We start from the raw sequence: 27,628 nt of genomic DNA, 5'->3' as shown, positions 1-27,628 counted from the left end.
TGTGGTATGTCTGAACTCTTGCGACAATTGAGCACATAATTGCTCGCAGCCCCCGACCCCAACAGAAAATTGGTTCAGCGTTCATATTTCTTAGTCAGAAAATGCACACTTCCAATAAAACTCATGGTCAAAACAGATTTTAATGTTCATTTTCTTTCCTTCTTCACTTGTGCCATTTCTTAGTTTCAAATACTTGTCGTTCCTTACACCCACAAACAACACTGTCGAGAATGTAACTGAACATGCCTCGCACCATAAAACACTTACTATAAACATATCACACCCCACGGAAATGACATTTCAGGTCGCTGAACCTGTTAGTTGCCTTATGACCAGAGGAAAATCAAAACTGTGATTCACAGAAACAGGAGATGGGACGGATTCTGCTCAAAACCAGACACAAAGTGTACAAAAACACTGGTTTAAGTTCCCGATTACCATGGTAATGATCTGTTAAACAATGGAGAAAAGACACATAAAGGGCTGGGCTGTCATAAGGTCACTTGTCAAATCTAGGTTGGGTTTACAAGAAGCACTCCAGCATCAAGACAAACAACATTCCACTGCTGTGGAAGAGAACCAGTCTCGGCAACACTGGTTAAAAGCTTTTGGAAAACCCAAACATGTTTGATGCTGTAGCCTAACACATCAACAGGCACGCTTTGTTTGCAGAGTAAACTGTACCTATAAAATACAGGGCACGCTAAACCGGCAGTGTAATTTTAAAAAAAGGATGGTGGCTATGTTATAAGGAAAAGCCTATACCAGACTCTGCTTCCTGGTGTGCAGTAAATACTGAATCCTCTTCTTCACACCGACAGTAAATGTGGCTCCTATGGGGATAGTGACACTATAATCAATGGAAAGATTCAAACATCATGCAACAACAATACAATTATTCCACAAGAAATGATCATAATAAATAATAATTTTAAAAAAAGTCTTCACAGTTATGTTTCTTCTGTCATTCACACATTACCGATCTGATGTGCATGCAGAATGGTAAAATCCAAGTGACAGCTCACCTCATATCCATTTGTGTTTTAGGAAGTGGTTATGGAAAGCAGCACAGCTAGTGCTGTTGGGATAAGATTACAGGGCAGATTCTGCACCGGCCGATATAAAGAGACATGATCCCGGTACCTTCTCCAGCAGCTGTAACGCTGTACAGGGCCAAAGTCAGGCTTTCAATCATATACATAGAAATACATAAAGTGCTTCTGTCAAAAACAAACAAAAACAAAAATACAACAGTACAAAACTGTTTAAAAAGCGGTATCAAAACAATGCACTTGGGGTTGTAGAGGAGACCGGTGTCTGTTGGACAGCAGATGAAATTGTTGGGTACAGATAGATGGAAAGGGATCCTTGCTTTAAAAAAAAAAGGGATGACTTCACAGACAAATGCAAGTAATTAGGGGGCAACTGGCTGAGCTTCAGCCCAGGATGAGGCTGGATTTGCCCCCTGGGGGGTTCCTGCGGCCGGACGGTAGTCCTGCAGCGGCCTCCTCAGACGGATGGAGGTCCTCATCCTGCTGCTGCTCCGGAACAGCTTCAGGCTCAGCAACACTGTTTCCTGCACACATGTAAAGAGACGAGTCACTGAAAGAAGAAAGGTTAAAAACGACAAGCTCAATGATATATTAAAAACAAAAACAGCTGGCTGTATTTCTTCTAGGGCTGGGATGAGTTATCTTGACAACTAATGAGGTCAAATCTAAGCAGAGTAACATCAAACTGATTTTAATTTACCAAATAAATAAACCTTTAGAACTAGAAGCTGCAAACATGGCATGAACTAGATGTTAAAGATATTTATTCAAAGCTCTTGGTGAAGCGAAGACTTTTTGGCTGAATACATGATCTGTCCTTAGTAACAACCTCTGCAAAGGGAACCCCAACTGTTTTTGATATATGTGCAGGAAGATCTAAACTTCTCATCTACTCCACTAATTTTCTTTTAGTTGGCTAGGCAGGTACTAGTCATAGTCGAATATTCCGACTACTTATTCCAAACCCAGTTACCTCCAACTTGCACAACTAGCATGTTAAAGATAAAAAAACAAACAAACAAAAAAAAACAACAAAAAGTAGGTCGCTGTCATAACTTCATTACTATTATGTGCATGTAGTGGATTTTTAACTTCTAGGACTGCTGCATTTTGAATTCTCACAGACTAAAGTCATACTATTTATACTAACAGAACTTCTGCAGTAGTCAGAGGCTTGACTGATGTTTTAGCATTAAAGATAAATGAGGTGTGTGTGTGTGTATATATATATATATATATATATATATATATACATACATATATATATATATATATATACACACACACACACACACACACACTGAACAAAAATATGAATGCACTCAAACATCTAAAACATTTTCTATATACACAAAATACCTATTTCTCTGAAATATTGTTCACAAATGTGTCTAAATCTGTGTTAGTGAGCATGTCTCCTTTCCTGAGATAATCCATCCCACCTCACAGGTGTGGCATATCAAGATGCTGATTAGACAACATGATTATTGCACAGGCATGCCTTAGGCTGGCCACAATAAAAGGCCACTCTGAAATGTTCAGTTTTATAACACAGCACAATGCAAGAGATGTCACAAGTTTTGAGGAATTGTGCAAGTGGAATGCTGACTGCAGGAATGTCCACCAGAGCTGTTGACCATCAATGGAATGTTCATTACCGTACCATAAGCTATCTCCATAGTTGTTTTTGAGAATTTGGCAGTACATCCAACCGGTCTCACAACCACAGACCACGTGTAACCAACTGTGAGATCTGACCTGTTGAGTGGAAACAACGTGGCACCTGGTTGGCCTCGCCATCGCTGCTGCTCATGTACCTGTTCTCTTTGTTCTTTTGTTAGTCTTCCTGCTTGTCTACAGTTATCTTGCTGCTCACTGGGTGTATGACCATCAGGCTCTGCTAAATATCTAAGCTTCTATGGAAAATCAGTGTGCTTCATTTTCGTCTTTTGGTGACGCGCCCTTACGGTGGCCTCTGTTGCTGCTGTTAGCCGGTGATGCTAGCGGTACAGGAGCCCCAGTAGATCTAGATGGAGAAAGGGGAGAAGAGCTGGTGTCCAGGTGAGGCTGGACACCAGCCACCACCACCTGGAGCTTTCTTTCTTTCCTTTAACAATCTGGTGAAAGATGCGAGAGCTGCCTATTTTTCTAAACTAATTTTTCAACAGTCGAGGAAATACAAAAATTTTATTTGACGCAATCAGAGATATTTTCACACCTGCATCCCCTGCTGCAACCATTCAGTCTAATGAACACTGAGATCTTTGTCCTTTTAATCAGTAAAATCTATGATATCAGGGCAAACAGCAACCCCTCTTTTCCTTCTCCTGTCCTATGTCTAACCCGGCCGTCAGTACTGCCCAGTTTCACTGAAAGAGCTCATCAGCCTGGTTGAGAGAATGAAATCTTCCTCCTCCTTAGACCAATCTCAAAGTTACCTGTTATCTCCAAATTTTTAGAAAAAGTGGTGGCCAAACAGCTTAACGTCATTTTAGCTGAACACAATATTCTTGACAAATTCCAATCTGGGTTCTGTCACTTGCATTCTACTGAAACAGCTGTTCTTAGCATTTCAAATGATACTTTAATGCACAGAGATGCAGGCAATTATTCGGTACTTGTACTTTGGATCTGTCTGCAGCTTTTTACACTGTTGATCATGGTGTTAATTGAGAGATTAAGGACTTGTGTGGGCATCTCTGGGTCAGCCCTAGACTGGGTTTTATCCTATCTAACAGGAGTTTCTCAGTTGCTGCAGCTAAATATACATCCTTCTGCCATTCTGTCTTGTGGTGTGCCAAGGTTCTGTTCTGGGACCTATTCTATTTGCATTGTACTTGCTCACACTTGGACACATTTTGAGTTCTTTTAATGATGTCTCATATCATTGTTATGCAGAAGACGTACAGCTCCTTTACTCCACCAAATGTTTCTAGGGTATCTGTTCTTCAAAACTTAATAATGTCATAAAAACTAGATGGCTGCTAACTATTTGTTACTTAATACAGCAAGACCTGAAATTCCTGTTTGTGCCAGTGAGAAGATTGTTCCCTCAGTGATTAAGAACCATGGCTCTCTGTCCTCTTTTCTTCACTTAGACAAAAACCTGGGTGTTACATTTGACCAGCCTCTCAAATTTGACACACGTTACCCGTCTTGTGCAATCATGCGTCTTTCATATACAAAACATAGCCCGCCTTAGAAGCACTGTGTATCGAGCTGAGCTGGAACGGATCATTCATGCCTTTATTTCTTCACGTCTTGATTACTGTAATTCGCTGTTCCATAGCCTCAGTAAGTCTTCGCTGGACCGCCTACAAATGGTCCAGAATGCGGCTGTAAGGCTCCTGACAAGGTCTTCAAAGTGGTCTCATGTAACACCCATTCTGTCCCTTTTCTATTGGCTCCCAATTCGGTTCAGACAGCAATTTAAAATATTGGTGATGACTTTTAGAACTTTGCATGACAAATGCCACTGTACATCAATGAACTCTTGCACCTGTATGTGACAAGCAGGTCTCTGAGGTCTTTGGACCAGAACCTGTTGGTTGTGCCAAGGCCAAGGCTGAAGACCAAAGGAGATTGTGCATTTGAGATTGGGGCTCCCAAACTGTGGACTGTACTACCACTGCACCTACCTTCCATGGACTCTGTTAGAACTTTTAAGGAGAAGCTCAAGACCTATTTGTACAGACTTGTTTTTTACAGACTAGTTTTATGTTACTGCTGTTTTTAGTTTCTGTGTTTATTTCTGTGTTTCTTAAATAACTGTAAAGCACTTTGCAATTTTATTTTGAAAGGAACTATACAAATAAACTTACAAACTCACTTACTTACCACACCAGCCCAGAACCTCCACATCCAGCATGTTCACCTCCAAGATAATCTGAGACCAGCCACCTGGATAGCTGCTGCAAAAATCGGTTTGCAGAACCAAAGAATTTCTGCACAAACTGTCAGTAACCATCTCAGAGAAGCTCATCTGCATGGTCGTCGTCCTCATCTGGGTCTCGACCTGACTGCAGTTCGCTGTCATAACCAATTCGAGTGGGCAAATGCTCACATTCAATGACGTCTTGCTGCTGATCAACTCTATGCGAAGATGTGTTGCACTGCATGATGCAAATGGTGGTCACACCAAATACTGACTGGTTATCTGACAACCCCCCCACAAAAGCAAAACCGCACATTTGAGAGTGGCCTTTTATTGTGGCCAGCCTAAGGCACACCTGCGCAATCCTGCTGTCTAATCAGCATCTTGATATGCTACACCTGTGAGGTGGGATGGATTATCTCAGCAAAGAATTGTTCACTAACAGATTTAGAAAGATTTGTGAACATCATCTGAGAGAAATAGGTTTTTTGTGTATATAGAAAATGTTTTAGCTCTTTGAGATCATCTCATAAAAAATGGGAGGAGAAACAAAAATGGTATGTTTATATTTTTGTTCAGTGTGCACACACACACACACACACACACACACACACAGAACAACAAAAGAAACCCAAATTTCTCTTCAAACAGTAGGAAGGAGAGTAACTGTCATTTCCAGTCTACCACCGAGATACAGATTATAGTGAGTCACAGAACGTCTTTGCACACAAACACGACCACGGACATTGACGAGCACCTGGACTGAATTACGGAGGTGTGTCATGCTTTGAGCAATGACTCACTGTCAGTAACAATTGGGAGTGTTGGCCTATAAAACCAAATGATAAAAGTTCAAATTGTTGAATTTTTGTCATTGAGTGGCAGACCATTCCTCAACAGGAAATTTGCCATTTAGTGGGTTCCATGTGCAGCAGCAGAATAGCTGCATTAATTGCAACACATGGTGGTCACATGTGCTATTGACTGATCTGATCCGGAACGTTACCTTTCCATTTATCGACTCGATAAACTCAAAACACACCTTCAACTACGTATGTGACATCCTGCACAATATATCACAAATTTTACTCAGAAAGCACACTTGTGTTTCTTTTATTGTTCAGTATATATGGTGGAAAGGTGCTACTAAGTAAGCTGAAGGGACATGTAACACACAGATGCAGTAATTCTTTAAATGGTGCCGGTGCTTACCAGCATGTACTTGGTCTCCATCCTATTAAAACAATAACAGACAAAAAGTGGTCAGTATTTCAAAGCTTTTCACAGGTGCACACATTTTAAATTTTTCAGTCTTAAAGGAACTGTGTCATGATTATTTACGATTTAACATCATTTGGTCATATCCCCGTTGTTTGGTACTGGCAACAAGAAACCACCTTATGCCTGGTTCACACGGCAGGATTTTAAAATTATCTGTAGGTTTCCAAAACCTGAGAGACCACACACGTGAAGATATAAAATCATAGATCTAACAGGTTTGGTCGTACAGTATGTGGTGTTCAGCCACACGGTGAAGTCAACACACCATACACGAACAGATTTCACACATGAACATTCCTACATCAGACAGGAAATCTCACAAAATCTCTCGAGATTGAACGTGACTTCAGAGTAAACAGACGAAGATAGTTTGTGGACTATTTAAAACAGAGGAGAAAAAAAACGATACAAAAAGGAAAAAAACGGTGTTCTTTAAAAGGAGCGGAGACAGCACGACCAGTGGACTTTCTGGTGCACCATAACAGCTGTTTTGATTCTATTTTCCGCTCCGTGCGTCCATCACCTCACTTTCTGATTGGCTGCACATCACATTCAGCATCCTGTGTGCCCGTTTGTGGTCGGGGGGACACCACACACACACTGCGATATCAGGCTAAGACAATCCAACATGTTGAATATCCCAGATACGAGGTCTGTTAGAAAAGTATCCGACCTTTTTTTCAAAAACCATATGGATTTGAATCACGTGTGATTGCATCAGCCAAGCTTGAACCTTTGTGCGCATGCGTGAGTTTTTTCACGCCTGTCGGTTGCGTCATTCGCCTGTGAGCCGGCTTTGTGTGAGCAGTGGTCCACCCCTCTCGTTGTTTTTTTATTGTGAATAAATGTCTTAACGATTTGGAGCTTTGCTGCATGAATTTTTTTCGAGAAACTGTGAGAGACCTCCAGGTGGACACCGTTCGTAAAATTAATATGACTTTCAGGGACGATTTTATGGGGATTACACAGATTAAGGAGTGATCCAGATGGTTTAAAGACCACCCACAACTGCTGAGAGCGTGCCGCGCTCAAGCGCCGATCGACAGACTCAAACCCCGCTGAAACAACCAGATCATTTCCAACGTGAAGGCTTTGTTGATCCTGGACGTCTGACTTTCACAAAAAGGCAGAAGGTGTGGATATCAGCACTTTTTCGGCACATTCCACTGTTACAGGACTTTTTTTCATGGAAAGAAAAGCGGAGGGACGCGCCACGGAGCCGTTCATTACGCGGCACAAAACCACCTCCGTGTTGGTCTCACAGGATGGCTTTCAGGTGGCTTTCAGACGGCTGTCGGTTGCTTTTCAGTCGTGTGATTATCCGAGAACCTGAGCATGAGCTGGACATGCCAGAACATGTCCTGTGAGGTTTCATCACGGTGTTGCTTTGCGCCATGCGGATCCACCGCGACGCGCGGAATTCCGCTCCTCTTTCCATGACAAAAACTCCTGTAACAGTGGAATGTGCCATTCATTTCTAAACTGGACGCTGTCTTGATCCGGTATGTCGTCTGACTAGCACAGGAATTGTGAAAAGACGTGGACATCAGCACTTTTTCGGCACATTGAGACAGACGTGCGGAGGAATTCCGCGCGTCGCGGTGGAGCCGAATGGCGCAAAGTAACACCGTGATGAAGCCTCACAGGACATGTTGGGGCATGAAATCCACCTGAAAGCCGTCCTGTGAGACCAACACGGAGGTGGTTTTGTGCCGCGTAATGAACGGCTCCGTGGCGCGTCCCTCCGCTTTTCTTTCCATGAAAAAAACTCCTGTAACAGTGGAATGTGCCGAAAAAGTGCTGATATCCATGCCTTCTGCCTTTTTGTGAAAGTCAGACGACGTCCCGGATCAACAAAGCCTTCACGTTGGAAATTATCTGGTTGTTTCAGTGGGGTCTGAGCCTGTCGATCGGCACTCGGAGCGCGGCGCACTCTCAGCAGTTGTGGGCGGTCTTTAAACCGTCTGGATCACTCCTTAATCTGTGTAATCCCCATAAAATCGTCCCTGAAAGCCATATTAATTTTCCGAACGGTGTCCACCTGGAGGTCTCTAACAGTTTCTGGAAAAAAAATTGATGCAGCAAAGCTCCAAATCGTTCAGACATTTATTCGCAATAAGAAAAACGACGAGAGGGGTGGACCACTGCTCACACAAAGCCGGCTCACAGGCGAATGACGCAACCGACAGTCGTGAAAAAAACTCACGCATGCGCACAAAGGTTCAAGCTTGGCTGATGCAATCACACGTGATTCAAATCCATATGGTTTCTGAAAAAAATAAAAAGGTCGGATACTTTTCTAACAGACCTCGTATGTGATAGGAGCGCCCCTGACGTCCTTCCGAGCAGATCAGAGCGCTCTTAACACCCCACACACGGCAGGCATATCTGATAAGATTATCTTTAACGTCATCACAATTGTCGGGGCGTCCTTAAGATTGTCCGCAGGGTTAGATTGGGTCCGATATCAGCCTAATTATCTTGCCGTGTGAACCAGGCTTTAGTGCGGTAAAGAGAAATTGGAGAAAATACATTTCAATTCAGCAGCTGCCCTCGTGTTTTTCTATCAGTTTTTACTTCATTAAGATTTAACTTACTGTGGGAGGGGTTTGTGCACTCTGGTTAGTGATGAGATTCCCTCCTCTCCTCAGGGGGGCTGAGGGTTCACCACATAGGACGCCTGTGGGCTTTCCACCTAGAAGGACATGAAAACAGAGGCTCAAAAACAAAACAAAATCTTTGAGTTTCCAGGAAAATGAACCCATCCAATTGAAGAAAAAAAACAAAAACAAAAAAAAAAGTGTTGTGTGTATTGGTGTCTGTCAGTCTCTCCTGATATTAATACTGGAGCTGTAAAGTGTTCATTAGAAGGTGGTAAGAACTCACACTGTCCAGCCAAACTTGTGCCTGTGTGTAGTGAAGAGCAAGGTCCAGTTTCACTTGGAAATAGCTCGTACCAACAACAGTAACAGCTGATTATGGTGGTATAAAAAATTTTTTAAAAAAAGCCCGGCGTCTTTCTTGCTGTAACTGGGATCTTCCAAATCAAAGAAAAATTCAACAACATTAGAATGCCTATAAAATATGACCACCAGATACAATAATCTAATTGTAATAAGGCAACAGAGGGGTCTTTTTTTCACATGTGGGCGAGGGCAGACGTAATCAATCCTAATGGGGAAATTGAAAGGTTAAGACTGATAATGTGCTGCTGTAATAACCCTCATCACAATGCTCCCACTTCATGTGTAAGGAGGCAGCTCCACTGAGAAACCCACAAATTAAAACACTTCCGCTTTTCATATTAAATGCCATTCTCAAACAACTCGTTTCACAAAAATGTTTGATGCCCTTTCTTTCAGTCACCCCCAGTTACCCTGGGGTCACCAGAGTAGATCGGTAGAGGGATATTCCCACAAGTCCTTCCTGAAACAGCTCCAGCTCTTTACATTCTTTAACATTTTCTTTTGCAGCATTGATTTGGCAAAGAATTCTTCACTCCCGGTTAGTCATTCCCACCAATCTCCACACACACCACACACACACACACACACACACACACACACACACACACACACACACACACACACACACACACACACACACACACACACACACACACACACACACACACACACACACACACACACACACACACACACACACACCACACACACACACACACACACACACAGGCAGAATATGGGCATCAGATACTCCAAACATTACCGTATCCACTAGTTCTAATGCAGGTTTTTCATGAGCAATGTATAACAGCAAACATGATGTTACACTGATAATTAGCCCCAATTTAATGTGAAACACGTTAAGGAGCACTAACACTGTTCGCAAACAATAACGCCAGATAACAATGTTATTCACTTATGTCAAAGGCAGTCCAATGTGTCAATTAATTATAAGTAACATATAACAAATTAGTACATGGGCCAAGCAGGCTTTTAGTACCACGTAGGTACACTAAACAACACTCAGCCTCAGTACAGGTACACAGATCAACCTTTGTACTGTTTTGAGGAGAAAGAAAAAGAAAAAAAGAAAAATTGTGGAATGACATGCACCACTCTTCAATCATAATGCTTCAGTATTAATCTTAAGATGCTTTGATTGCGCTTGATAAAATAACTGCAGTGTGAAGAAAAGCATCGGGTTTTGTTATGAAAAAATATTTTGGACTTTAAAATCTTACAAACTGAGATAAGAGACACCAAACAGACAACGCCCTTGTTCAACCTGAATCGATGTGAATGATTTTGTAGTATGAGAAGTAGAGTATTTTTACAAATACTTGACTATGACAAGGGGTCTGAGTCTTTCAATATCTCGCAATTCGATTCAAATCAATTTTCTATTCTAAATTAATTCAGTACACCGAGCTGCTAATATCAGGAGGTACTCAAGTGTGCTGCAGTGTGCTACAAAAGATGGTGAGGCAAATGACGCCTTGGAAGCAAAGTCTGTCTAAGATTGTACAGTTTTATATTTGAGGAAGGTAATGTAAACAAAAGTAAATCTATGAATAAAGATTACTGTATTTTCTGGTATACGAAGTCACATTTTTGTTCCCCTATGACAGGCCCAGAAACAACTGGATATTTGTTGTAACTTGTAAATATTTGAAATGTTGTGGACCTGAGGGTTTTAGGGCCCCTTCACACATAGTGCGAATTTGGTCGAATTGGCATTAAGTGCGCATGAAGCAGGAATCGTATGCAAACCATGTAATCTCGTAGCTGCTTCCAACACCTGGTACACCTGTTGCTACAACTATTTGCACACACCAGCGGCTGAAAGACAGCGTGTGCACTCTGCAAGCCCATCAAACCCTCTCGCGGCAGGTGTCGGCCAAATTCCAACCAAACATCTAACACCGCTCCTTTGGCACTTAGAAAATGTGTGGCCATTGGCACTCTTGGCACGACAACAGACTGCAGACAATCACTCACAGTGAAATTTGTCTAAGTTCCCCACAAGTGTGGCTTGGCAAACACACACACTGACACATGGGTGTGTGCGCACCACTGACAGGAGGTGTGGCTTTTGACAGAAGCAGCTGTGAGGATCTGTGGATCTGGACATCCCAGCTGGACAACACCTACTGTGTTTGGACAGACATGGACGAACAACTGTCCACTGTGATGCGAAACCATATATCACTGTGGCGACAAGTTGCAGCGAGCGAGAGCGCACACGGAGAAGACACTGACAGCCTGCCAGTTTGAAACGGACCGTCAAATCAGAATACACAGTGGGCAATCTGACCGTCACGTCACCCACGTGAGAGCTGTTCCATGTGATGCGGGGTCAGTGTTGCGGTGCGCCATCCACAAGACACGCATGTCGGGCAGAACACGCGCGCGGGGCGACTGGATGCACCGGACCAGTAGATGTGGATATGATCAGAGCACACTGCTTCTCATTCATGTCATTTCATGACTGTATGTCAGTGACCATGGGTCATCTACAGAGGAACAGATGGATCATATTTGTATTGCCTGGCTGATAAATGCAGTGTTTTTATATGGTGTGTGATTTAAAAAAATTTTTTTTTGTAATACTTCCATGTCCTTCATGATAAGAGGCAGGTTCCTGCAGCTTTCAAAGGACAGCTCCGTAGCTCAGTGGTAAAGTTTTTGACTGGCAATCAGAGCTTTTGGAAGGTGTGGATTCGAGTCCTGAAGGTGGGATGTTTTTTCTTTTTTTAAATGTTTTCCACATAAGCAGCGCAATGTGGTTCCATAGGTACCAGCTGGTTTTTATTTTTTATTTATTCAACATAAGCGGTGCGATGTGGTGCACCTCGCACTGTGTTCCTGTTCGAAAGACACCGTCGCATGCATGAACCCTCGCACCGGGATCGTGCACGCCTGCCCGTCAGGGCGATGATTTGTGGTGCGCTAATTCAAACTGCTTTGCACTGTTTTGCCGTAGTTGACCAAACTTCGCACTGTTTGTGAAGGGGCCCTTATATAGAATATACCAGCTTTCCCCGGCTTTCCCAAAGTCAGAAATAACGACTTATCTATTAAGCTCACAGAATTGGCAGGGAAGTTGCAAATACTTGTATTACTGAACTTCAGGAGTGTCGAGTGTGAAAGTGTTAACACACTGTATGCTGCTTGTACGTGAGGAGAGGTGGCACTTTCATTGCAGAAAATGTAATGCACTTTTGTTTCTTCATAGCAACATTTAAGGTAAGAACGTGTTAGAGATGTTAGTTGAACGTGATGATTCTGATAGTTAGCCCTTACTAGTTTCTGGGCAGTGTTTTCTTGCAAATAGACAAATATTCAAGAGTGCTGAAGAGTGAGAAAGTAGACTGATATGGCTGTTGTATTTGTTATTTAATATTTGCATCATATATACTTTTTTTTTTCTTCTTCCAAAACTCAGGTACAGTATGTGAATTGTGCCTTCATGCACTTTTGTTCACTGAGGACAGTTCTCTTGCTTGGCACAGTTTGTTGGTGTTTTGGCAATTTAAAACATAAAAGTAATGCTACTGTTTTAAGGGACGCAATTGCTCAGAATTTGTAAAATGCAACTTTATTATTATTATTATTTTTTGCTGTAACAGACCTCCAAAAGAGCTAGAAACAGGGACTTAGCAGCTGGTCATCCTTTGAAAAACTATAAGACCACAGGCATTATTTATGTTTTGTGCCTGTTAGTGAAGTTTTTTTTTTTTTAAATTAAGGCAATAAGTGCCTCCTATATTACCAAAGATGAACTTTTCCTGTTGCCATATGTTTTGAAATAAAACTACAGAATACATTCTAAAAAAAGAATGGGGGAGAAGATCAAATCAAATTTGGCGTATTGCCTAAAAACTAAAAGAAGGGAAAAAAAATGGGAGCAGTACAGGAGTGGGAGTCATTGTGAAATGGTAGCGGGATGGGAGTGGGGGTCATTTTACCAGGAGTGCAATGGGACAGGAATTTTTCTGTGGGAGTGGGATGGGACAGGATAACAGGAGTGAAAATCTACTCCAGCGTCACCCTCTAGTTTGTAGCCCAAAAGCCCAAAGAAACAATAAATTAAAAAAAGACAGAGGGAGAGGAAAACCTGTGGACACTTTCATGCCCTTGGAAGTCAGTTCTTGGACCACCCAAGGGGGTGAATGCACTAGCGATTAACAGCAGTACACATCATGTTAGGTACTGCAGCTGCACAAATAAACCAGAATGAACTACTGGCTGAATTAGTGGCCAAGGTCCAGCAATGAATACAGAAGTCTTGGCATCTTTGAGGGGAACTAATGCAGATGTTGACCAGTTTGTTAATTCTGGTCTTTAATCATAAAATATTGACTATCCACTATTGTAGCTTTTTAAATATATAACATGTAAACAGCGAAGCAAGTGGTATCATTTAGTGAGCTTGTGATTTGCAGTTGGGACAAGTTCAACATCTGTATTTGAAGATTCACCCACACAAGACAATCCTGATTTTTTTTTTTTTTTTTTTTTTTTTTTTTAAATGGGGAAATTAAATTGTGCACAGATTAGCAGTACTAAAGTATGGGAAAGTGTACTGTAAACTGTTCCCATAATCTGGAGGAGTAACAAAATTTCTTTCGGTGGCCCAAGGCCCACAGGAACCCCTATTGTTTTCATTAGGATTTTTATTTTTCTCCACCCCCACCCCCCCAGCCCCCTTCATTTGTATATACACCCGACTCAGTTCTCTGTGGTAACTCTGATCAACACAGAGCTCAGGAATTTGATGGGTAATGGTACAGAGAGGCAGTGTGGTTAAAAGTGGGCGTGGCTCACACATTCATCTTATCAAACAGAAATTTTGAGTGATGATACAGACCAACTCATGTTCATGACATACCAGCACTTAAATGGTTAGCCTGCAGGTTGGGCTGTAATAAAGGAAAAAGCATTTTTGACCAAAACTCCAACACCATATATTGCACAATCAACATCTGCACATTCTTTGGCTATAGGCCACACACATTTCTACTTTTTTATTTTTAAGCAATATCGCTATTTCTATCTCACCCCAGGCCATAACTGCGATCGACAACAAACTTTGCAAGTGCAATCTACCATTAAGGTTGATAGCTAAAAAGGTGCCAACTTTATAAAAGTGCAGCAGTCAAAAAGACCTGCATCTCTGTGCAACAGCACAGCAGATAAACATGAACCTTTGCACAATGATATGCAAGAATGAGCAATGGCTGTCTGCCAAATTTGATAGCAGTCAGAGGGTACCACAAATTGAAAGAGAATACGTAAACATAATTGCTCAAAATTTGCGTGTATCATTGTGGATCATATCTGAGCCGACACCTGCAATTTGATGATGACTGCATAAAGTGGGCATGACTTATGATGCAGGCAACACTCAGAAATACCCCCCCACCCCCCCAATTTAAAAAATTCACCATAAGTCCTACAGCGCTCCAACGTCTTGATCATCCAGTGAGTAAAGATAAAGCACTGATATAATGGTACTTATCTATTTTGAAGTCTGTCACTCTATATTTTTCAAAATGCAGTTTAATTTTTATGCAAAATTGCAATGTATGTAAAACATTGCAATTTTCCATATATTTTCCAAAATATATGGAAAAATTCGCCTCGTCTTCCATTCTTCACTGAAACCGAAAAAAAAAAAAAAAACTTCACGGCTGCTTCAGTCAGTTTTGTTTGCAGCCGAAAACAAAACAATACACCTTTTTACCATGTGAAGTTATGCTGTGTATATATTACACAATGGGACCGGCTGTCCCCCATAAGTGGTAAAATCCCGCAATCTCATGCAGAGTTCAAACGAGACTGTGTCGCCCTATTCATCGCGTTGCACAGAGCAGATAGGGATGCACACTGTAACATGTTATACATTATTATTACGTTATTCTGTGGTTCTTTTGCTAAACTATGTTTATGCATCTATGAGCTGTCAGCCTTACACAGTATGATTGTATAGCGTATACGCAGCTTTACCTGCTCGCTGTGAGTTATGGCTAGATTGGGAAGACAGAGTGTGAAACTATGGTCAGACTTACTGTAAGCTTTAATTAGCATTTTGTTTGAGATCTACACTCAACAAAAATATAAATGCAACACTTTTGGTTTTGCTCCCATTTTGTATGAGATGAACTCAAAGATCTAAAACTTTTTCCACATACACAATATCACCATTTCCCTCAAATGTTGTTCACAAACCAGTCTAAATCTGTGATAGTGAGCACTTCTCCTTTGCTGAGATAATCCATCCCACCTCACAGGTGTGCCATATCAAGATGCTGATTAGACACCATGATTAGTGCACAGGTGTGCCTTAGACTGACCACAATAAAAGGCCACTCTGAAAGGTGCAGTTTTATCACACAGCACAATGCCACAGATGTTGCAAGATTTGAGGGAGTGTGCAATTGGCATGCTGACAGCAGGAATGTCAACCAGAGCTGTTGCTCGTGTATTGAATGTTCATTTCTCTACCATAAGCCGTCTCCAAAGGTGTTTCAGAGAATTTGGCAGTACATCCAACCAGCCTCACAACCGCAGACCACGTGTAACCACACCAGCCCAGGACCTCCACATCCAGCATGTTCACCTCCAAGATCGTCTGAGACCAGCCACTCGGACAGCTGCTGAAACAATTGGTTTGCATAACCAAAGAATTTCTGCACAAACTGTCAGAAACCATCTCAGGGAAGCTCATCTGCATGCTCGTCGTCCTCATCGGGGTCTCGACCTGACTCCAGTTCGTCGTCGTAACCGACTTGAGTGGGCAAATGCTCACATTCGCTGGTGTTTGTCACACTTTAGAGGTGTTCTCTTCACAGATGAATCCCGGTTCACACTGTTCAGGGCAGATGGCAGACAGCGTGTGTGGCGTCGTGTGGGTGAGCGGTTTTCTGATGTCAATGTTGTGGATCGAGTGGCCCATGGTGGCGGTGGGGTTATGGTATGGGCAGGCGTCTGTTATGGATGAAGAACACAGGTGCATTTTATTGATGGCATTTTGAATGCACAGAGATACCGTGACGAGATCCTGAGGCCCATTGTTGTGCCATACATCCAAGAACATCACCTCATGTTGCAGCAGGATAATGCACGGCCCCATGTTGCAAGGATCTGTACACAATTCTTGGAAGCTGAAAATGTCCCAGTTCTTGCATGGCCGGCATACTCACCGGATATGTCACCCATTGAGAGCATGTTTGGGATGCTCTGGACCGGCGTATACAACAGCGTGTACCAGTTCCTGCCAATATCCAGCAACTTCGCACAGCCATTGAAGAGGAGTGGACCAACATTCCACAGGCCACAATTGACAATCTGATCAACTCTATGCGAAGGAGATGTGTTGCACTGCATGAGGCAAATGGTGGTCACACCAGATACTGACTGGTATCCCCCCCAATAAAACAAAACTGCACCTTTCAGAGTGGCCTTTTATTGTGGACAGTCTAAGGCACACCTGTGCACTAATCATGGTGTCTAATCAGCATCTTGGTATGGCACACCTGTGAGGTGGGATGGATTATCTCAGCAAAGGAGAAGTGCTCACTATCACAGATTTAGACTGGTTTGTGAACAATATTTGAGGGAAATGGTGATATTGTGTATGTGGAAAAAGTTTTAGATCTTTGAGTTCATCTCATACAAAATGGGAGTAAAACCAAAAGTGTTGCGTTTATATTTTGTTGAGTGTAGTTGAAGGTTGTGGTGAAGAATGAACTTGGCAGCAAATAAATGCAGTCAAGTTTTGACACTACAGCAACAAATGTTAGGTCTGAAGTAGATGATGCAGACTCTACCTGGAGGATTGTTCCTTCGATTAGCATAGGGGTCCTCTGGCTCGGCAAAAACACTGGAGGCCATCTTGTTTTTCCGAACAGGAGGTTTGTCTTCATCTGAGCCAAGTGAAATGTTGGAACCACCACCTGGTGGGCGTAAAACTCTGTATACAGGGATGACCAACATAATTACTGTAAAATGGATTATACTGTCTAATTATTATAGAGATACACAACTTTTTGAAAATGAACATACTTGCCAAAAGCACTTTAGATGAAATTAAAAAATTATACTCCGTTGTACTTAATGAAAGATGATACACCATGGAATACAAGTGAAATCCTACAAGTCTACTTCTAAATGTAGGTAAATTAATTAGTGTCGTATTGCAATCCACAGTCCACTAACAGCCACAAACCAGATTGCATACATAGTTTTGTATTCACTCAATAATGTAATTAAAATGAAACAATCACTTTTGTATCTTAAGCCAGGATTGGGCGACGTGGACCAAAGTTAACATCCTGGTATTTATTAGGTTGAATGACGACATACATGTGTAGTTTATCCAAAATGGGCTAAATAATAAACATAAAAGCAGTAAAATAAGTTTGTTTAAGGAAAGTGCACTGTATATCCTGTGCTTGTGTGCATTTTACAAAAATGCTCTTTGTAAGACAACAAACCAGACTGGGCATAATCTTGGTCATTGTTAGAGGAATGCAATCGACTGCAACCTTCTCTACTTCAATGCATTCCACGTCTGTGGGTTTCAAAGTAGTCAGAGTTGAAGTTAAGCCATCATCATAAAGCAGCCTACTGTGATTTCTGATGACATCTAGTGTTGAGGTTTTAAACTCCAACCAAACCTAAGCCCTTCTTTTCAAGAATGCAGTCATGTGCTTGCTCGCACTTGTGTGCTTTTGGCAAAGCTTAAACAGAGAAGCTGAAATTTTTGAAGGCATACAGGATGACAAAATAGAGCCATGTCATTTGACTGATAGATTGTATGTCCCGTGACATTATTTGTTCCATTATCGAAATAGTCCACTGTGTAACCAACTTAATTTATCGTGCATTTTTGTCCCATGCATTTCAATACACTGAACGGCTCCATTACCTATTTGTAAAAATGCGTCCATCATATGAGGAAGCTAAATCCAGTATGCCATAAGCCGATTAGATGCTTGCTTCTGTCCTCAGCAACTCTTTGCAGCAGTGTTTTAGCTTCAATTTATGAGAAGAAACACCCACCTTTCTAACTTTATGTAAAATATCAAATGACACAGGTCTATTTAGGTGAGATATCTATTGATAAAGCAAGAAGCGCCTGTGTGTGGATATGTGGCTCGCATATCTCTCCGTTTATCAGATCAACCTCAGCTTTCAGATATGGCTTGCATACAGCACAATGATGTTCATCGTTTATTATGAACATTTTGGGGATTAATTTTCAAAACCTTAATTTCGAAACCTTTACTTTGAATGACATTGTAACATTCGTACTTCCAAGATGGCGTGGCTCGCTGATGTTACTGGTTGCTCACACTATTTCACAATAAAATGTTTAATGCCAGCATTCCAGCAAATACTTTTACTGCGAAATGCATGCTGTCAGTATTCCTTGCAACTGAGTTTAACTTGAAAACACTGAGGAGACAGCTAAAATATGTTTTTTAGATAACACCAACAAATTTCCCTCTATTTGTACAATGTTTCAGTAAGTACACAAGCTGAATAAAATATATTTTCCTCCAATTTGTACAATGTTTCATTAAGTACATAAGCTGAATAAAATCTTCTATTTGCTGTGAGTTCAAGTTTAAATAAACTGTGTTCAGGAGGTGAGATACTGATTTGCTGTTTGAAATATTCTAAATGTTCCGTTTAATTTTGCCTGACTCTCTTCCAATAACCTGTTTAATAGGAATCCTTTTATTTTCATACAATTGATAATCAAATTGATTTTTTAAACAACATGAAATACAACATTCAAATAATTACACCTCTTTCTAACACAGCCTCATACGGCCATCCATGAGAAATCTACTTTAGCTCCAAATTTTCTATAGGAATACAAACTTCCTATGTGCACCGTACTAGTAAAACAAATAATGAATCTTTACCATTCACGCAATGAAGTTTTTTTTTTTTGCTGTTGTTGAAAGGTGGAATGTTCCATCAACACAGCTTTGTCACACTGAATGGAACATCCCATCCTTCAACTCATGCAAATATTCTTACTAATGAATTTATAAACATCCATTATTTGCATATTAACCATACATGGTTAGCAAACTAGACTAAATGTTGTGAAATGATGTCAGACTTTGGTATAAACATTTTTTATATAACATTACTGTACTAAATCTACAGATTGATTTAGATGCCACTAAACCTAATCTAATGTCAGTTTATAAATAACATGATGAAGTGGAACAGGGGGGAAAAAATAATGTATCAGTATTACTATGTATATGGATCAACTAACTATCTGGGCTTCTTATGATTAGGACTCCTTTAGGCTTCTCCCATTTTTGCTTGGGGTCGCACAGTGGATTCCCTAGAGTCGCATGTAGATTTGGCAAAAGCTTTATGCTGGATCCCCTTCATGTCACAAGCCGAGCGCACAAGTAAAATGGGACATGGGTGGCCTCAAACTGGAGACATTCTCTCTCTCTCTCACTCACACTATACTTACCACTTGCACCACCACTCATCACTGTGCTGTCTACTACTGACACTATTAATAATTAATTTAATGTTGCACAAACCAAAATGATATACCCAAAGATTGGAGGGTATGCCAAATCCCCTCTTGATTCTGCATCATTTAACAATCTGTATTCTGCATGAGTAAAAAACATCTCTACACAGCTACCAGCATAAAATGTTTTACAGCGGCCGAGATGAGTTTCCTCCGCAGGGTGGCTGGGCGCTCCCTTAGAGATAGGGTGAGGAGCTCGGTGTCGAGCCGCTGCTCCTCCACGTCGAAAGGAGTCAGTTGAGGTGGCTCGGGCATCTTTTCCGGATGCCCCCTGGACGCCTTGCTGGAGAGGTGTTCCGGGCACGTCTCATTGGGAGGAGGCCCCAGGGAAGACCCAGGACACGCTGGAGGGACTACATCTCTCAGCTGGCTTGGGAACGCCTTGGGGTTCCCCCGGAGGAGCTGGGTGAGGTGTGTGTGGATCGGGGAGTCTGGGCGGCTTTGCTTGAGCTGCTGCCCCCGCGACCCGACTCCGGATAAAGCGGAAGAAAATGGATGGATGGATGTATGGATGGTTCCAATTTATGCTCAGCATCATATGACCTATTCAGCAAAGGTTTAGCAGGTTTGTGTGTAAAATAAATTAAATAAAGGAAAAGATGCTAAAAATAACTAACATTTATGAATAAACAAGTAAAATATGTGAATACTTTTGAACTTCAAAATTACATAATTTTTTTAAAGATCATTTTGATACCTATGTCGTGTACATCTACTACTACTACTACTAATAATAATAATTTCTTGATCTAAATGTTTGTAAACTACTACTTGATTAGATCCTTTAACAACAAAAAAAAAGAAACAGGAATGTTTGAATATTTTAAATTTGATATTAAGTTGCCTCATTGAAGGGCGTGTGCGTAGGGGGAGAGAAACAGTAACAATACTCTAGGATGCCTAAGATTTTTCCACAGTACTCCATATCCGCATCTTGGCTCAGCTGCGCCTATAGAAGGAATGAATTTAATTGTTTCCACTGATACGCACAATATTTTATACAGTATTTACTACCAGAGGGATCTCAAATACAAAGAATGTACCATCTGATCAGCACCATGGATAGCACTTATGAGACGCATCCTTTCCCACCAGATTCCGTTTCATCTCACATTATTTTTAATAAGATGTCATGTCATGAAGACAACAGAACAGGCTGAACACATTTAATCCCTTCTTCTCAGGATAGTTCCAACATGGGTTTTAGCAGTGGTTCGAAGTCCGACTGCATCAATCTCAACATCCTTGAAACAAATATAGCTTATTAATAAACAGACTAACTACATGATTGTTAAGAATTATAAATACATACAATTGATGAGGGGATAAATGCTAAAGCAATTACAACCAGTAACACAAAACCTAATCTGACTGCAGCTTCTCCAGTATAATAAATTAAATATATTTGGGTTTTTGACTACCAATTGGACAAAAGCTGTGAAGACATGACCTTGGAATCAAAGTAACGACCTGTTTCTGTTGCTTTAAATGGAAACAATTTATCCACCGTGTCTGGGATCCTCATGAACAATAAAAGACTATCTATCCAAAACACACACACACACACACACACACACACACACACACACACACACACACACACACACACACACACACACACACACACACACACACACACACACACACACACACACACACACAAGGCATGTGGAGATGTCTATGTCAACAACATTTTATTGAGTCTTAAAGTAAATAAATAGGAACTGAATCCTTGATCTCTGGACATAAATAGAAATAAACAATCTGTAGTTTTTGTCAAAAGCATTTCCTTTCAGGTATAAATGACACAAATAAAGATCAATGTAATTCATAAAAAACAGAGGATGTTTCATTTTGGGAGAAAAAACAGTTTTGGTTGGTTATAGTTTATCATCTGTATTACGTTTGGAAAGAAGTGTCATTTGACTTAAAATGACAATTTGCTTTGAAGTTATTAATTCCGATCAGAATCTATTTTTCCAACTTTATTCAACAAAGAGCTGCGCAGTGTTTGGAGTTGTGCAGTTAGTCCCACAAAACAGAGGATATCGTTATTATTATTTCCTTTACCTCATGGACAACTTGAGTTTACACACCAGCACAGCGGGTCCAGCTCACGCCAGAGAACCATCGTGTAAAACTCCAGTGCGAAACGGAGAACGATTCTCATTTCTTGCCCACAACAAGATAAGAGTCCCAGTTAGTGACTTTAATCACCACAAAGGTGACTCATGATTGACATCTTTAAATGGCTTTGAGGGGGGGTGAAGGAAGAAATTGTGGACCTGCCACTTATGAAAAGCAGCAAAACAACAGGTTGCAGCGCTGCTTCGTTGCGTCATTGCTTCAAACTTCAAGCAGACCCGCTGCAGAAGCATCAGCTCTGCAATCAATGCAGAGAAATGATCATTTTCCCGATACACACCCTCAAAAGCAGTGGCCGTTCTTGCATAATGTGAACTGAAGGACCGATAAAGAAATAGTTGAGCAAAAAGTCTAGTGACGTTGGAGGATGAAATAATTTATCAATTCTTAACAGGAACTGGTTTTGGATACACATTCCTACTACAGACAACCTATGGGTGACATCATGCAGGCATTGTCTAGTGCATATATAGAGCCAATGGTTGTAATATGGGTGTGGCAAAGTTGGAAAACAAAAATATTAATTTGACTGTTTGCTGTGCAACAATTGGCGGTGCAGTCTTGTTTGAGGGCGGGTGCTAAAGGGGTAAAATACGACACATACAACCCCTGGCAAAAATTATGGAATCACCGGCCTCGGAGGATGTTCATTCAGTTGTTTAATTTTGTAGAAAAAAAAGCAGATCACAGACATGACACAAAACTAAAGTCATTTCAAATGGCAACTTTCTGGCTTTAAGAAACACTATAAGAAATCAGGAAAAAAAAATTGTGGCAGTCAGTAACGGTTACTTTTTTAGACCAAGCAGAGGGGAAAAAAATATGGAATCACTCAATTCTGAGGAAAAAATTATGGAATCATGAAAAACAAAAGAACGCTCCAGCACATCACTAGTATTTTGTTGCACCACCTCTGGCTTTTATAACAGCTTGCAGTCTCTGAGGCATGGACTTAATGAGTGACAAACAGTACTCTTCAGTCTGGCTCCAACTTTCTCTGATTGCTGTTGCCAGATCAGCTTTGCAGGTTGGAGCCTTGTCATGGACCATTTTCTTCAACTTCCACCAAAGATTTTCAATTGGATTAAGATCCGGACTATTTGCAGGCCATGACATTGACCCTATGTGTCTTTTTGCAAGGAATGTTTTCACAGTTTTTGCTCTATGACAAGATGCATTATCTTCTTGAAAAGTGATTTCATCATCCCCAAACATCCTTTCAATTGATGGGATAAGTGTCCAAAATATCAAGGTAAACTTGTGCATTTATTGATGATGTAATGACAGCCATCTCCCCAGTGCCTTTACCTGACATGCAGCCCCATATCATCAGTGACTGTGGAAATTTACATGTTCTCTTCAGGCAGTCATCTTTATAAATCTCATTGGAACGGCACCAAACAAAAGTTCCAGCATCATCACCTTGTCCAATGCAGATTCGAGATTCATCACTGAAAATGACTTTCATCCAGTCATCCACAGTCCACGATTGCTTTTCCTTAGCCCATTGTAACCTTGTTTTTTTCTGTTTAGGTGTTAATGATGGCTTTTGTTTAGCTTTTCTGTATGTAAATCCCATTTCCTTTAGGCGGTTTCTTACAGTTCAGTCACAGACGTTGACTCCAGTTTCCTCCCATTCGTTCCTCATTTGTTTTGTTGTGCATTTTCGATTTTTGAGACATATTGCTTTAAGTTTTCTGTCTTGACGCTTTGATGTCTTCCTTGGTCTACCAGTATGTTTGCATTTAACAACCTTCCCATGTTGTTTGTATTTGGTCCAGAGTTTAGACACAGTTGACTGTGAACAACCAACATCTTTTGCAACACTGCGTGATGATTTACCCTCTTTTAAGAGTCTGATAATCCTCTCCTTTGTTTCAATTGACATCTCTCGTGTTGGAGCCATGATTCATGTCAGTCCACTTGGTGCAACAGCTCTCCAAGGTGTGATCACTCCTTTTTAGATGCAGACTAATGAGCAGATCTGATTTGATGCAGATGTTAGTTTTGGGGATGAAAATTTACAGGGTGATTCCATAATTTATTCCTCAGAATTGAGTGAGTCCATATTTTTTTTTCCCTCTGCTTGGTCTATAAAAGTAACCGTTACTGACTGCCACAATTATTTTTCCTGATTTCTTATAGTGTTTCTTAAAGCCAGAAAGTTGCCATTTGAAATGACTTTAGTTTTGTGTCATGTCTGTGATCTACTTTTTTTCTACAAAATTAAACAACTGAATGAACATTCTCCGAGGCCGGTGATTCCATAATTTTTGCCAGGGGTTGTATGACGTAATTTCTATACTTCCAGGGACCGAAACACAGCACTTTCTCTGAGTTTCTGGGCAAATTACATGGAAACAAAGTGAAAATGCAAAGAAAAAGTGATGATGCTTTGGAAAGTGGACATGTGTGGTGGTTTGTTTTTGACCCGGAGCTCAAACGTGTCGGGGCGGTTGTGCAGGCGAGAAAACACAGCTACTCTGGTTAGCTGTGTAGGCTAACACAGACACAGCCACTTGCCTCGTCTTCCCTTCTCCACTGAGAACCGAAAGAAACTGCACTTTTTGCGACTGCTTCTGTGACCGCAGCCGAAAACAAAACAGTACACCAGTTTCCCGTTAGAAATGGCGCTGTTTGTGGGAAGAGACTAATCCCCGGGCAGACCGTGAGAGTGTCAGCACAAACCATTCGGAGGATGGGGGCTTCAGCGGAAAACATTTTAAACGGGCACATCTTAAAGCAGCAGGTCTGCTAGGTGACAGTGAGTATGCTTTTAAATTTACCAAGCCGGGCTGAATGGTTTGTGCTGAAACTCCCACACTCCGCCCGAGGATTCTCTGCCACATAAATGCCGGTGTCGCCAACCGAACGCTCCCCCCCTAAAAATCAGTCCGCCTTTTGCATCTGCGCATGCGTCATTAGCCACGGTTCACAGATTAAAACCTCGTTTCTGCTTACAACTGCACTCCAGTCATCATCTATCTCAGCAACAGATATCTGAAGCTTTTGTACAACAATCATTTCCACATAAATTCAGCATTATTTCATCGTAAAAGGTGGCGGAAGCAATAAGAGCGCCGCAGCTAAACGAGCTGCTAGTTGAAACGTTCACTGCAAGTCGGTCATTTCAAAGCGACAGAATTTCGCCTTGTTTCTGCGTAAAACTGACTTCAGAATGAATGATTTAGGAGGTTTTACCTTTATCATCTGATGGTTAATAATTAGAGCCCGACCGATATATCGGCCGGCCGATATTATCGGCCAATATAAGCCCTTTTGAAAGTACTCACTATCGGCCGAAATTTGCTGATAGAACGCTGATGATTTCTCATAAACATAACAGTTACTGAAATAATGTTTGTGTCGGCAATGTAAAATGTCCTTGCACCGTTTGTCCAGTAGATGGAGCTCTGACTCCATTCAACTGAGAGCTGTTTACACCCCTGCTTAAATGTGTTCATCACTGGCCCCGTAGTTCGTGTCACACTGCACTGATCGGCTGACAAAAGCATACAAGTAAGTTTATAAGGATCTATATCCTTATCCTGAACCTATATCTAAGTTGCAACAACAAGAGGTACAAGATCATATTTGCTCATTTCACAAACGTTTAATTCTTTATTGCATTTTTTTAACTAAAAATTTTTCTCTGTTATAAAGTTAATCAGTATGAGGACAAAGCTTCAGCTTTTAGCCCATACCTTTTCTGTTGAGTCCAAAAAAGAATTTTATTCATTATATATATATGCTGATTTATCGGCTATCGGCAAATCAGCCTATTTATCGATTATCTGCATTTTTTCATCCAAATATCATTATCGGCATCGGCCTCAAGAAATCCATATCGGTCGGGCTCTATTAATAATCCCATTAATCCATTTGATTGCTTTGGGTGAAGAGACTCCCTTTCAGATGCTGCTGCGGTCCGAAATGACGCATGCGCAGATGCACAAAGCGGACCGATTTTTAGGGGTGGACCGTTTGGTCTGCGACACTGGTTGGCCCCAAATGTGCTCAAATCCTGCAATATCATTTAGGGGTTCAAACGAGATTGCGCTGCCCTATTATGTTTTCTTGTGTCTACCTCCCATTGGAGGTCTGCCAGACAGTCTCTCTGAGCAACCTGGAATCTATTTTTGAACTTCTGATACATATGTCACAGAAGTCTAAAACGAACCATTTGAAGACCAGACTTTTGTTATAACGTAATTATTTCTACATTCAGTCACGGAATTGTGGAGCTTTGTGGTTGTTGAACACAAACCACCCAACCGTATGTAACAATTAGACGTAGACTAAAAACACATTTTACACAATACGCCTTTAAGGTGGGCTGAATAAAAGGAAAGAGTCCACACAGGCTCATGAGGCCACAGCAGATCAGAGGCCCCACCCAGACAGGCACGAGTGTGTCAGGGACCTTATTCAGTCAACACACAACATCGGAAAAAAATGTGGAAATATACAGATGAAGACGCGCACGGTAATGCGCAGGCCTTCAGTCATCCCCGCGGTGGTATTACAGCACTTTGTTTATCTGAGCGGCTTCTCCACAAAAGGGAGGAGATGCTACATGGCTAACGGACGGTACAGATGCGATACTGAGCTCGTACTGTTTTCCTCTTCTTTGCTTTAGTTAAAAAATTAAAATGTAGAGACAAATTTAATCACACGATGATGGAGCCGCGATGTACACCACAGCTAGCTAGCGTGACTTTTTTTTTTTTTTTTTACCTGGAACTGCTTTTAGTGCCGGGTTCCATCCCTTTGAATGTCGTAGTTGTCGTCATATTCACACTAAAAATGATTAAAACTGTTTCGAAATACAATAATTCCCGCAAATTGCTTTCATAAGCGGTATTTCACCTCCTCATTATTGTAGACCCTAAACGCTGCTTGGGAATAATTCATCAACCTGCTGCAGCCTCCTGGACCGGCGTCGAGCGCAGCGGGTGACGCCAAGCTGCAGTACTTTCAAAATAAAAGTCTACATCTGGACAAATGGCGGTCACGAAAGTTTTCAAAAGTCATAAACAACGCATCAGCGTTTGGGTATGAACGGCTTTTAGAAAATATGAAAAATAAGGGATTAAGAGTATGTTTTGTGCATGCCAATGATTTAATGTGTCACATATGGCAGATTTTGATCCATCCTGCCAAACATGAGTTTCCGGTGTTGTATCGAATTTTGCACTGTTCCCCCCTCCCCTTGCCCCGCCCCGCCCCATACGTGGCTAAGGAAGCGCGCGTACACATAAAGCTCGCCCCCGACACGCGGTGCGCGTATGTCAGCGGGACCATGGACAGCGTTAAAGGCTCAAAAATCAATTCCTGGAATTTTTCCATGCTGTTTAAACTGGTAAACCACTGAAAACGTGAGAGTGAATAAAAACTGAATTAAGTATCTTGTAATTTTTATAAAGAACTTGATATGGAAATGAAGTACACATACACATATATATAAAACGCCTTTGCGCCAGTACTTTCTGAGTTGAAGATTTTTTTGCACCTTCCAAAATTCTGATTTAAAAAAAAAAATCACAAATCTGTTACAGAGCACTTCACCTTTGTAAAGATAACCCATCCTTTGATTATTACACACATGGGCTTCAACTGATCAAAATAAGAGACCACTCTTAAAATGTGCAGTTGATCTTAAAAAAATCTTTAATTGAAGGAGCTGGATGGCCCTGTGCTGACAATGTTACACATGGTCAACTCCTAAACT

At 41.3% G+C, this 27,628-nt stretch overlaps 1 protein-coding gene across 1 annotated transcript; it reads right to left on the bottom strand.

Moving 5' to 3' along the window:
• Positions 1-121: 121 nt before the first annotated feature.
• On the bottom strand, positions 122-26,861 carry jpt1a (Jupiter microtubule associated homolog 1a). Its single transcript, XM_034188266.1, has 5 exons — positions 26,635-26,861; positions 17,006-17,148; positions 8,805-8,902; positions 6,139-6,160; positions 122-1,576 (listed from the first exon to the last, which is right to left on the bottom strand). Exons 1-5 carry the CDS (start codon positions 26,688-26,690, stop codon positions 1,437-1,439), a joined length of 459 nt encoding a protein of 152 aa, XP_034044157.1. The 5' UTR covers positions 26,691-26,861; the 3' UTR covers positions 122-1,436.
• Between the last annotated feature and the right edge of the window lie 767 nt (positions 26,862-27,628).

The sequence above is a fragment of the Thalassophryne amazonica genome, chromosome 15, assembly GCF_902500255.1.
Source record: "Thalassophryne amazonica chromosome 15, fThaAma1.1, whole genome shotgun sequence".
Lineage (NCBI taxonomy): Eukaryota > Metazoa > Chordata > Actinopteri > Batrachoidiformes > Batrachoididae > Thalassophryne > Thalassophryne amazonica.
Note: the sequence above shows the minus strand (reverse complement) of the source record. Positions and strands in the feature narration are given on the sequence as shown.

What these genes read in the sequence shown, in the direction of transcription:
- jpt1a (XM_034188266.1), bottom strand. Translation starts at nt 26,690, where the DNA reads ATGACGACAACTACGACATTCAAAGGGATGGAACCCGGCACTAAAAGC. An exon ending in GGCACTAAAAGCAGTTCCAG is followed by an intron (nt 17,149 to 26,634) that starts GTAAAAAAAAAA and finishes CCCTGTATACAG; the next exon opens with AGTTTTACGCCCACCAGGTG. An exon ending in TGGAGACCAAGTACATGCTG is followed by an intron (nt 1,577 to 6,138) that starts GTAAGCACCGGC and finishes ACATGTGTGCAG; the next exon opens with GAAACAGTGTTGCTGAGCCT.